The sequence below is a fragment of the Colobus angolensis genome, unplaced genomic scaffold, assembly GCF_000951035.1.
Source record: "Colobus angolensis palliatus isolate OR3802 unplaced genomic scaffold, Cang.pa_1.0 Scaffold50, whole genome shotgun sequence".
Classification (NCBI taxonomy): domain Eukaryota; kingdom Metazoa; phylum Chordata; class Mammalia; order Primates; family Cercopithecidae; genus Colobus; species Colobus angolensis.
The window spans coordinates 2,779,725-2,792,974 of NW_012118488.1; the positions used below are offsets into that span (position 1 = coordinate 2,779,725).

The 13,250-nt window shown below is 50.2% G+C and overlaps 1 protein-coding gene across 1 annotated transcript in view; it reads right to left on the bottom strand.

Moving 5' to 3' along the window:
- Positions 1–13,250, bottom strand: part of TTLL6 (tubulin tyrosine ligase-like family member 6) — a 43,974-nt gene that overhangs the window by 9,741 nt on the left and 20,983 nt on the right. The window contains 7 exon segments of the mRNA XM_011959883.1: positions 656–934; positions 1,904–2,075; positions 3,252–3,440; positions 5,381–5,556; positions 6,848–7,073; positions 11,527–11,612; positions 12,539–12,682. Coding sequence (XP_011815273.1) covers positions 656–934; positions 1,904–2,075; positions 3,252–3,440; positions 5,381–5,556; positions 6,848–7,073; positions 11,527–11,612; positions 12,539–12,682 — 1,272 coding nt within the window.

Genomic DNA, 13,250 nt, shown 5'->3' on the forward strand with positions numbered 1-13,250 from the left:
GGAGGCTGAGGTGGGAGGATGGCTTGAGCGTGGGAGGCAGAAGTTGCAGTGAGCAGAGATTGCACCACTGCACTCCAGCCTGGGTAACAGAGCCAGACCTTGTCTCAAAAAAAAAAAACAAAGAAAAAGAAAAAAGAAAAGATACACAGAGGAGAAGCACAGAGAAGAAAGTCACGTGACACCAGAGGTAGAGATTGGAGTTATGCTGCCACAAACCAAGGACTGCCAAGCACTCAGCAGCCACCAGACAGAATCCAGCAAGAAGCAAAGAAGGAAGGAAGGATCTTCCCCCTAGAGCCCTGAGATGGAGCATGGTCCTGCCAACACCTTGGTTTCAGACTTCCAGCCTCAAGAACCGTGAGAGAATAAACGGTGTTGCCTCCACCAAGTTGGAGGCAATTTGCCACAGCAGCTCTAGGAACCACTCCAGGGGATAACCTGCTTCCCAAGAGGGGACTCACAAAAGCGCCTTCCTAAATGCCAATCCTCCCAGCAGCTATGCCATTCCACAGTGTGGGCTTCTCAAGGGGAGACACCAAGGCCCAGGGAGGCTCAGTGGCCTACTCAAAGGGTCACAGCAAGTTGGGGGTAGAAAAAGGACCTTAAGTAAGCAAGACTCCCACCACTCCTTCCCAGAGCTCGGCTCACTACTTACCACAGTGCCAGCGAAAACGTTCACTGCAGAGGCAGACTTGGCCTCCTTTATGCTGAAGTTTGGTTTACTGGGCTCCAACTCGGAGCTGCTGAGACTGATATTCCTCAGGTCTGCTACAGAACTGGAGGGCCTCGCAGATGTCGGCTTGGGGGAAACAGGGCCGGCCTCCTTCATGGGGTCTTCCTCGTGGAAGCTGCTGTCCGTTTCATTTTTCCTTTCATCTTGGACACTCAAGAGCAAGTCAGGTGTGTAGGACACTAATGTCAATGGCTGGATGTACTGGGGAGGAGGAAACCACAACACACAGCCTATGGGAACCCAGCTCTATCCACTTCCAGATTCATCTGCACCCATGGGTAGGTACAAAGGAGATGAGGAGAAGGAAAGCAGTGGATAGCAAAATTTCTCTAACATGGGGCTCTCAACCCGGAATTCTGGGACCCTTACAGGACTCGCGGATAGCTTCACAGGGTCTGAGCCACTTGAAATTGCAGTTTAAAAACTGTGCATTTTGTACTTTCTGGCAAGAGATTCCATAGCTTTTATCAAATACTTAAAGGGTTTGTGACCCTAACAAAGTTAAATAATATGAAACAAAAATCTCTGCTCTAATCCAGGTGAGTCTTTGAGACAAAGGAGATGGATTGAAAACTCAGCTGAATCTTCCCACTGAGCTAGAAGAGAGTGGTAAGCAGAGAAGGCGAAGACAGACCACAGGCCAACTGGACAGCTGACCCACAGCCAGGACTGGTCCACGCTTTGCACAGAGGAGGATAGACCTAGCCATGATCAGCATCCCATGTAATGTTCTGAGAGTCCTGCTCCCAGAAGCTCTTCCCAGTAGCCTGCTCTCTCCACTGTGCCCTGGCCTACTAGAGGGGAGGATTCCAACCCAAGCTGCAGTTGAGGACCAGGAGTATGTGCACTCCTGAAGCCCTAAATAAGGTTCCCTAAATAAGGTTCGTTCTCAGCCTCCCAGCATGGCCTGGCTGCTCTTACTCCTACTGGAGGAGGCAAGCAGGACAGACCGGTGAGAGTCCTCTGTTGCCTGGATGGAGGGATTCTCTAAAAGATGCCAGCTCCTGTGTGCCTTCAGGGCTCCCCGCACTACCCCGTCATTGCCAAGGCCTCTGTGCAGCCCTTCAGTGTGTCTGGGCTCTGAGCAGTGGTCTCCTCAGCACCCTCCACGGATCAGGCCCAGGTGGGGAGGGGTGCTGGCTACGTGTGTTCCCCATGATCCAGGTTTACCTGTTTGGAGGCTTGGGTGGCAGCCTTGTCTTTCTGCTGCTGTTTCTGTTGCCAGCCCCTCACGCCCTTCTTTCTCACTTGCTCGCTTGCCGATTCCCCCTGCATCTCTACCTTCTTCTTCATTTGGAAGGGCTTTTTCTCCCGTTTTAGTCTCAGCTCCTGGATCAGCTGCCTGCCCATGAAGAACAAGTGAATGTCACGGGGGTTAGGGATGCGCTGCGCAGGCAAGCATTCTCCTTGAGGGATGGACACGACTGGGCGAAGAGGTAGCGAGTTCCACGTTCCCTTCTCCAACATCTCCAGTCTGCACAAGTGATTGAAGGTTAAGGAGCAGGGTGTGGAGGAAAGCATCATTCTGCCAAGCATACCATCCCCTGTGTGGGAACAGCATCCAAGGAGAGATGCACAGTAAGAGGGCTATTCCCTAGTCCACCACACCACTATCTGTTCCCCACTTCCCAGCAGGCCAGTTCCCATCCATGGCAGGTGCCGGGAAGAGGGTCTGGGTAGGAGGCTAAAGCCAAAGGATCTCATATTGGGCCATTTCATGTGCTGGGCCTCTGTAGCCAATGGATGCTGAGAGTGGACAAAAGGTGACTTAATATAGCAGAAATAACTCAGTCTCATGAGTCAGGACACAGGGGAGTTCTGGTCCCTCTTCTGTCATCATCTTTATATGTGATCACTCCTCTGCTCTGCCCTCTCTTTCCATAAAATGAGCTGGTGGGAGAAGACTGGACTCAGTGGATGAGTCCCTCCAGCTCCTGGAGTTTACGCCTGTGTGAATCCATGAGGCAGCTTTGAGGGGGTAGCTATCCTCGGGAGTCAGTTTCTAGAAAGAGTTACCTCTCTCCACTTCACACAGGGAATCTTCCAATTCCTTGTCCTTGTGAGACCAGGGCAGATGTTCATCTGGCAACTTTCTGTTTTTGCTTTTCTTTGAGACAAGGTCTGACTCTGACACCCAGGCTGGAGTGCAGGGGTGCAGTCACAACTCACTGCAGCCTCCACCCCTCTGCCCTGGGCTCAGGTGATTCTCCTACCTCAGCCTCCTGAGTAGCTGGGAGTATAGGCACAGGCAACCACGCCTGGCTAATTTTCCTTTTTGTTTTTTTGTAGAGATGGGGTTTCGCCATGTTGTCCAGGCTGGTCTTGAACTCCTGGGTTCATGCCATCCACCTGCTTTGGCCTCCTAAAGTGCTAGGACTACAGGCATGAGCCACGGTGCCTGGCTGCTCTGGCAACTTTCATGGTTGGGGACTCTCCCTGCCACTCCAGGCCAGTCAGCCAATAGATCACAAACAATCCCCAGAACCCCCCACCAACCCCATCCCGGATGTCTTCCTACCGGGCATACTCCTCCCGAGCCCTGGAAGCAACAGTATTTTGGAAGAGGGAGTTGTTGTCCTGGAAAAACTTCTCATACTTCTCCGAATTCAGACTGGGATAAATCAGTCGGAACCCTCCACAGTTTTCCTTCTCATATGTTTCAGTTTTCTTTAACTGCATGGCCTGGAAACCCCTGACTTCCTCAATCCTGTTGGGAAGCAGAACATGGGGCTGCTGTCAAGTTTTCTTGGGACAAAGCCTGGAAGGGACATGCCCAAGCTGGAGATCGTCTAGGGCCCGATGGAGGCCTTGCACATAATGGTGGCCAATCAGGGTTTGCTAAATAAATGCATGACTGTTTCCCTGAAAGGAGATTCTAGCCCTCCTGGGACAGCCCACGTCATAATACACTAAGAGCTGGTTAGCACAGTCTTTTTGACAACTCACCAAATTCTGTCCTGTTCCAAGTAAAACCCATTTTCCACTCAGCTTAGCTCTGACTAGGCAGACTGTCACCACCTTCCCATTCACAGTCCTGATTACCCTTCTCTACAGAATAGCCGCTGTACTTTTGCTGAATTTGAGGGCTTCCTGGATGACCTTGATGACCGTTTATGAGCTGCAATAATCTCATTCTTCCTCACAGCCCCCTGGGGAAGTCGGGGTCAGGTAGGGAGAGATGATAAGCTCCCTTTTACAGCAGGGAAACCCAGAGCCACAGAAATATCCAAGGCCAAATAATGAGGAGACTGATTCAGAGAAGGCCTTTAACCTGACAGCTGCTCCTCAACAGGACACTGCCTCCTTCTCGGGGAGTTTAGAGATGGCAGGACATGGCGAAAGGCATCCTGGAATCCCAGGCAGCAGACCCACTGGGCTCTGGGTCCAGAGCTGTCATTTACCAGCAGGGTGACCTTGTACAGGTCAGTTCCCTTTCTGGAGTCTTGGTTTCCTTGGCTTCCAGAACAAGGCCACACAGCACTCCACCCTACCTAGCTGCTCACTCCTTACAGGGAAGACAGTGCAAGTGCCTGAGAAACATGGTGCCATCCAAACATAAATGCTATTTACGGCATCAGTTTCAGAAACTCAACCCCAAAGGATTAGACTGGCTCTGCCCATGAGGAGTGCAGGGGGCTGTAGTGGGGTCTGAAAAGCAACAAAGGATCCCCTTGACTAGGCTCAGAGTCTCCTGACACTACAATCTCTCTACAGAATGGAAGCCCCAGTTACAAAGCAAGTGCTGCCCAGCAGGAAGCAGGGGATGTTAGCTCCTGGCAACATGGGAACATGGAGAAGGACAGACACATCTTTCTTAACAGTAGAAATAAAGGAATGGTCTTATTTTTATACTGGTAATTCCTAAAGCTTCACATAATATTAATTAATTTCTATCCATTATATATAGCTATATATCTGTAACTTAATCTCCTATTTCTAGGAACAAAGGAATATTCCAAGTAAAACTATTCAAACTGCTACATTCTGCCAGTATAAACTCATTTTCCAAATGGGATTATCATTTGTTAAAATGACCGCCCCCCTCCAACTCCAGGCAAGATTATAATAGCCTTCAATATGTATTATAGTGCCAAGTGCTTTGCTAAGCCTTTTATATGCATTATCTCATTTCATTCACCCAAAAACCTTATGTATCATAGCTCCATTTCACAGAAAGATCACTGAGGCTCGGAGAAGTGACAGAAAGGCCACATAACTAGTAGGCTGTTGAGTCATAATTTGGACCAAAACAGACTGTTATTTTATTTATTTATGTATTTATTTATTTATCTGAGACGGAGTTTCGCTCTGTCGCCCAGGCTGCAGTGCAGTGGTATGATCTCGGCTCACTGCAACCTCCGTCTCCCAGGTTCAAGCAATTCTCCTGCCTCAGCCTCCTGAGTAGCTGGGATTACAGGCGTGTGCCACCACACCCAGCTAATTCTTTTGTATTTTTAGTAGAGACGGAGTTTCACCAGGCCAGGCTGGTCTCGAACTCCTGACCTCAGGTGATCCTCCTGCCTCAGCCTCCCAAAATGCTGGGATTACAGGCATGAACATTGCACCCGGCCCGGGACAGACCATTCTTACTGGGAGCAGGGGAGTCAGAGAGAGAGAGCCCCCCAAGGCTGGGGAGTGCTACTGTACCTCATCTCCCGAGAACAACACTGCTGCAGGAACTGCCCCCGTTGTCTCTCTTCCTCCAAGACTTTCTTCTTGTCACAACTTTCCAGGTTGATCAGGACCAAAGTGTCATACAACAGACCATCTTTCACCTCTTTATCCAACCGAGAGTCGGTGGAGAAGCTTGGAGAGTGGTTGACCTGTGAGGGCAAGATGGGCAACTGGTGACAAAGCCATCCAAAGTGAAAGCAGAGAGTGTGGCTGAGATGCCACCTCCAGGGTGCTACCAAAGCCCACCTCAGGGCCTGACTACCAAGATGAGAGGAAGGGAGGCGAGAGCATCTGGACTGGAGTCGCGATGAAAAAAGGAGGAAGCATAACTCCCTCTAGTTAAACCAGTTTTTATCTCAGGCCTTTCTTCTTTGGGAGCATCAGGGCTACCCTCTCTTTGGTGTGTGTGTTCCACTCCATCTGGGGTGCATGTGTTCCCTCATGTGCACTGGGCATCCAGAGAGCAGAATGGAAGTGGTACTATCCAAAGGGACAGGCTCGGACACAGGAGGTAGAGAGGAGTGGCATTCGGGAGCCTGGCCAGGGTGGAGGGGAGACAGGTAGGAGGAGGGAAGGACTTATTCCTGCACACTGAAAAGTCTGTATTGTTTGGAGGCACCATGTGACATTTGCAGATTTCTAGAAGTTTCTGAAGGGCTTGCTCCTGGTGGCTCATTCTGCTCTTTGGGTAAGGGCTGCAAACAGGCACATCCCTCTTCCTCCCACCATACCTGGAAATAAGGACTGGGAATGGAAGAAGGGCAAAGCTGCAGGAATCTGACCTGTAGTCTCGGGTTCTCCACCCCAAAGTCTGACCTGTGTCACTGAACCTGGCACTAGCACCCTTTGCTCCTCACGATGCTCCCTGAAGGGCCACGTGAGAGGGCTCCTGGGGACAATTCTTTCAGGAAGAGAGGCAGCTGCCAGGAAAGCTTCTCCTCCTCCTCTCACCACCCATGGGTCTCGGAGAGGCAGGAAACTCACTACATGGCCCCATACCTGTTTCAGTGGCAGTAGGCCCCAGGACACTCTCTGCTGGTGTGTGTGAACTGAGTAGTCCAGGCCCCTAAGAATGGGGCACAGTCGCTCCTGTCTGATACTGAACGTTGCCAACCCAGCTTTGACGAAGAACGCCCCTTTCTGGGAGACAACTCTGTTACAAAAGGTCGAGCTGTCTTTAGAATCACTCTGTGCCTGAGATCAGCACTTCCTTGTCTGAGAGGACCTCAAGAAGGCAATGGAATTATCTAATTCCCAGCTGTCTACCCCCCTCTGGTGGCCACTTCTCAGCTAAGAGAGAAGCCCCAGGCAGCAGGCACCATGGGAGGAAGTGGCCTGGGAAGTTGAAACAATTCAGGTAAGCCAGGAGGGCGGAATCCTTGAAGCGGGCTGGCCCTAATAACAAGAGCCCATTTTCGCCCCTCGCCCAAACTTCCCTACCTCCAGCAGCCAGGGTTTGAGTCTGTGGTCCAACAAAATGTCGAAGCCCAGGACCTCAAAGCAGGCGCTGCTGAGCGTGTGGCTGGGGAAGCAGGTGTGGTAGTTATGCCTGACGATGGGGTGCGCCGAGATGAGGGTCTTGATGATGACGTCCTCAATATCCCTCCATATCTGCTCCACATTGTAGCTGTGGTCCTCCATGTATGCATTGAAGGAGGAGAGCTTCCTGGAAGGGAACCACAGGCCAGGAGGCAGTGTAGCTGACCTCTGGTCACCCGAGGCCATGGCATGCCGGAAACCAGAAACTCCTGGTGGAGACAAGCTCCAGAGCCAGCAGGGACGAACACCCAGGAGCCAGGGTGACACCTGGGCTGTGTCAGAGCCAGAGGAGGTCCCAGGAATCCCAGGACTACTCCCTCCAAGTCTTCAGAGTCCTGGGGTGGGTGCGGATGCAGTCACATAAGACATGGTCAGGACACTCTCACTGTGACCCACAAAACATCTATCAGCAGCAGGGGAAGGGATGAGTCAAGAAAACCCCCCGACACCATGGTTTTACTTTGGCAGCAATGATTCCTCAGCCTCTGGTGTTTATTAGAAGCATGTGGGCAGCCTTTTAAGAATGCTGATGCCTGGGTCCCACCTCAGCCATCTGAGGGGATTCTGGGGATATTAATGGCACAGAAGTCTTGTTTTAGGGCTGCCCACAAGGAAAAGGCACCCCAGGGCATGTCCACAGATAAGGTTACCAACTGTGCCAGGCAAACTGGACTGTTCCAGTTTTAGAACTGCAAGTTCTGAATTCCAGGAAACCCCTCAGTCATGGGCAAACAGAGACAGCTGGGGGTCGCCTGATCACAGAGGAACTCAGAGATGTCTACCTCACGTGGAACAGTTCATGAAGAAATACCTGAGTGGATGCTCAGCCAGCTCTGAGCTGGGCATTACCGAGAGAGGACGGATCTCACAAATCCAAGAGGCAGTGGTGGGGATACACATTTGCCCCCTCACATGCACATACATGTGCACAGAGAGCCAAAGTGGAAGTGGCAATGTGGAAGGAGGAGGTGCAGGGGAGTGAACAGCAGAAATAATGAAAAAGACAAGAGACACGGCTCATCCAAGCAGTTTCAAAAGCTCACTAGACCCCAGCCCAAGGGGTCAAGAAGGAGGAAGCAGGGTCGGCCAGACAATGTGCATTTAATAAGGGCCTTTGGTGCATGCAAAGCCTCATGCAAGGAAGGGACACTAGAAACTGTCACCTCTGTCATGGGAAGCCTCAGGACCATTCAGGGAGTCAACACACATGTGAAACAACCAAGGATGCATTTATATAAAGACAGATAAGCCAAGGCTACTCAATATAGAGGCCACCTCCTCCACCTGCCATTGTCAGAAAACAGTGTTGCACATAAATGGATTTTCCAGATCGCTTTAAGCCAATTTTTTTCAAGTGGAAAAAATGTATTTAATTTGCCTGATTGGGAAATAAATTTTCCTGAAGTAGATTATATAATTCCCCGACAACATATAACATAACATTTTCTTGATGACTCAGGACTCATCACAATGAATATACTTTATTGTATAATTTCATAATGCCCAGTGGTGAGTCAATTCAATTGAATACCAGCCATGTGCTGAGCACACTGAAAGATGAAGATGGCTTGGTGTCTGCCAGAGAATCCTGCCAGGTTTTCAGGTTTCCTGTCTTCTCATTCACTGTGACTGCAGCACTACTCCTGAGTTTGTGCCCCAGTGGGGTATTGACAGGGAGGGCAGTTGACCTCAACTGCCAACTTTGGGACAAATGAGACAGTCAGTATGAGAAGCAGATTGTCTCAAAAGATGGAGAGGAGGAAGAGGAAAGGAGAAACAAAATGGGAGGGAAAGGAGGAAATAAGAACTCTGCCCAGCACTATGGGAAGAACCCCAAAGGCCAGGGCACCATTGTAACCCTCAAGGAGCAAAGTACAACTAGGGACAAAAGACAAATGTGCCCTGGGTAAAGCATGGCTATGGGCAATGGCTGATATTGACCGTGAGGGTTGTAAAAATACAAAAAAAAAAAAAAAAAATTAGCCAGGCGTGGTGGCAGGAGCCTGTAATCCCAGCTACTCAGGAGGCTAAGGCAAGAGAAATTGCTTGACCCCAGGAGGCAAAGGTTGCAGTGAGCCGGGATCGCACCATTGCACTCCAGTCTGGGTGACAAGAGCAAGATTACGTCTCAAGAAAAAAAAAAAAAAAAAGACGGTGCCCTGCCCATGGAGTGGATGGTACGGGCAGCATGGCTTAGTGGGTAAGGGTACCAACTTGGGGGTTAGGCAGCCCTGGTTTCAATCCCAGCTTCCTAGCTGTGCCACCCAGGGTAAGTTACCTAACTTTTTCACACCTCAGTTTCCTAATATGCAGAATAGGGACGATAATAATGCCGACTTCATAGTGTTGTTTTGAGGAGGATTAAGTGGTTTCAAGTATGTAAATTATCACTAGGAAAAGAAATGTCTAAGCTCTCCAGCCCTGGAGATGAGAAGGTAGAGATGGGGAAGTTGGGCAGGGAGACCAATTTGGAGTGCTGGGGTGGAGGCAAGGAGAGAGAATACAGCCACACTGGGAAATGCTGAGTTGAAGATGTCCAGGTGAAACTGAGGAGAGATGGACCTGGAGCCCAAGGGAGACAGGCTGAGCCCAGCAAGGGCAGGCGGAGGCCACGGGGGCAGGCGGCTGCTCCAGGAGAGAGTGGATGGAGAAGCACCGTGGGGTGAGAGGGAGATGAACAGAGGAAGAGGAAGAAGGAATTGGAAGAGGCAGAACAACACTTGAAGCCTTTGCAACCTCACCTTAGTTCTGCTACCCCAAGACACTCCTCCATCACAGCCGAGGGCCCAGAGCCTACTGTTGGGGTGCCAGTTCTCACTGGAGGAGGGAAATGAGAACCTTTCCATTCCGTGCCCTTAGGCTAACGAAAAATGACAGTAACCATGCACACTGTCTATGTTGCCATCACAAGTCATTTGAACCTCACAGAGACCCTGTGAGGTGTCAGGGCATGGCAGGGAGTCTCATCACATTCATCCTCCAGACCAAGAAGTGCAGGCTCAGAGAGATGAAGTAACTTATCCAAGCTTAGTTGGCAAGTGTCAGAGCCGGGACTACAAGCTAGACCTCCCAAAGTGCCGACGCTCAGAACGCAGCAATGCAAGAGGCCCAGCTGGTGCCCACAGCCCAGGTGGGGAGGAGAGGAGGAAGTGGCAGAGCTTCAGGCAGCACAGGTGGCTGACATCTTCTGGAAAAGGGGGAGACTGCCTCCCACCAGTCTTCCACATCCCCTTTAAGCAGCCTTAACTTAGTGATTTTCCGTGTGTTTTTGGAATGCTGCCACTGAAGGCGTCATGAAATGTCACATGCCTCTCTGATGATCTGAAGCCAAACTGATAGCCTGTTCAGTGGTCCTTTGAAGCTTGATGCGTTAGAAAAGAGAATGAGCTCTGGGGTCTAACAGACCTTGCTTCTCCACCCAGTCTAGCAGTCAGAGCTGTGGGACCTGGGGTAACTCACGCAACCTCTAAGACTTAGTTTCCTCATCTGTAAGATGGAGATGGCACCTAACTCACAGTTCTCCACCTACAGAGAGCAGATAGCAATGCCTTTACCATAGTGTTGCTGTGAAAAATTCAAAAATAGGCCAGGCGTGGTGGCTCACGTCTGTAATCCCAGCACTTTGGGAGGCCGAGGAGGGCAGATCACGAGGTCAAGAGCTCAAGACAATCCTGGCCAACATGTTGAAACCCCGTCTCTACTAAAAATACAAAACTTAGCTGGGTGTGATGGCACATGCCTATAGTCTCAGCTACTTGGGAGGCTGAGGCCGGAGAATCGCTTGAACCCGGGAGGTGGAGGTTGCAGTGAGCCAAGATCACGCCACTGCATTCCAGCCTGGGTGCCAGACCGAGACTCCGTCTAAAAAAAAAAAAGAAAAGAAAAATTCAGCAATAAAAAATGCACAGAAAGCACCAAACACAGACCCCAACACACATGACGCCTCAGAAATACTTGCTCCTTTTCCCTTTCCCCCTTCACCTGATCAAGTTCACATTCTTCAGTCTCCCATTTTCTTAAAACTCAAATGAGACCTGATTAGACAATAACAGGAATGGAAAAGCCTGTCGTGAAGATACTGTCGTGAACCGCTCTCAATCTCCCCCCTTCTGAGGAATCTTCAAGCCAGCTAGCCACATGTCAGGGCACTGTGACACATCATTTGGGAATCTCTAATGGAGCAACACCCGGGGGAACACAGGCCAAGCAATGACTGCCTGGCAAGTCCTTCTCACGTGGCAGATCAGTAAATATCTGTTGCTTTGGAAATATCAGAAGGGCCAACTGTAATAAGGGTATGTTTTGGTGTGTGTATATATTCTGCTGGGGAAACAGCTCATGTTTATCTCTCCTCCTCCCAGCCTCCCAGGGTTTACGATGGGGCCTTCTTTTAATGATTAACAGCCAAGAGGGCAGAGACGAAGGAATTTGTTCTGGGTTGCGAAGCAAAGAAGTACTTTCTCAGACCATGTGACCCAAGATGGAAACACTGATGGGGACTGACAGGGTTTGGGTAGAATCCCAGAAAGCAGTTCTGAGGTTGGTAGGGAAAGGAAAGAAAAATGAAGCCTCTTCCTTACCTCTTACTGCCACAGTGAGCGTCTCGACTGAAATTTGAACTGTGCTTATTAATGGAATAATTAGTCAGGTGCATGCAGATATCATCCTGGGGAAAGATACACATATCTGTGGGGTCAGCTCAGAAGGGCAGGCCCCCTGCTTCCTCTCTGTGCCCTCCCATGGCCCCTGGAGCTTGAAGGGATGGAAAGAAAAGGAAGTTTTAGGGCTTATTTAGTGTGGCAAAATAGAGGAAGTAAGAAGGTGTGTCCTGCCGCCTCAAGCCTAAGAAACTCCAATTCTGCTGGGCGCGGTGGCTCCTGCTTGTAATCCCAGCACTTTGGGAGACTGAGGTGGGCAGATCACGAGGTCAAGGGTTCAAGACCAGCCTGATTAACACGGTGAAACCCCATCTCTACTAAAAATACAATAATTAGCCCAGCCTGGTGGTGCGCACCTGTAATCCCAGCTACTCAGGAGGCTGAGGCAGGAGAATGGCGTGAACCCGGGAGGCAGAGCTTGCAGTGAGCTGAGCTTGCGCCACTGCACTCCAGCCTAGGTGACAGAATGAGATGCCATCTCAAAAAAAAAAAAGAAAAAAAACAAGAAAACTCCAATTCTTTATGAGATTGGGTTGTGCGCAGCCTGAGAAAAACTTCAGGAGTCCTGGGGATCCAGGAAAGGCAGGGATGGCAGGGTTGCTCACCCATGGCCTTTTCTCCTTGAGTACCCCTGAACTGTGGTTCTGGCTTTGGAGTCAGGCAGACCTGGCCACAAGCCCCAGACTCACCTCTTCCTATCTATGTGACCTTGGACAAGCCCCTTATGCTCTGGGTTTTAATCTCGTCATTCGTAAAATGGGGATAATCCTCCCTCTCTCTGAGGGCTCCTGGGAGGGCTGAATGAAACCTGGCACATAGCAAGCGCTCAACAAATGACCCTCACAATGTCTTGAGAACGTGGATTTAACTAGGATTTTTTTTTTTTTAATTATGCTATGGGGATAGGGTGAGGTAGTGTGTCCCCTTAGCTCACCAGGTTGTCTGTGCAAGGGCGGGAGTAAGAGGTCGTCGCAAAGCGGGCCAGTCCTTCATTGTATACAAAAATCCTGAGAGGGTCACAGGATGTCACCAGTACATAAATCCGTAGGTCAAACTTAAACCCATCAATGATAAAGGGCTAGAAGGAGAGAACAGAAGTCAGACATGCATTAGGGGAGAAATTTACACTTGAAAATCACTAGCTCCTGCCTTGTTTCCATGGAGTTGGCTCCAACATTGCCTAGTGTTGTGGAGGGAAGGCTTGTCCAGGGTCAGAGAGAAGAACAAGGAGCCTTGGGCTCTGGGTCCCAACATGTGACCCTGTGGAGGTCACTAAACCACACTGTGCCTTGGTTTCCTCATCTGTCAAGTGACACGAGTAACCACCTCTAAGAGGTATCTTGGCAATTAAACAGAGAAACATTAAACAGTTCTCTGAGGCCGGGCTATAATCCTAGCACTTTGGGAGGCTGAGGCAGATGGATCATCTGAGGTCAGGAGTTCGAGACCAGCCTGGCCAACATGGTGAAACCCCGTCTCTACTAAAAATACAAAAATTCACCAGGCATGTTGGTGGGCACCTATAATCCCAGCTACTCAGGAGGCTGAGGCAGGAGAATCGCTTGAACCCCAGGGGTCAGAGATTGCAGTGAGCCAAGATCACGCCACTTCACTCCAGCCTGGGCGAAAGAGCGAAACTCCATCTC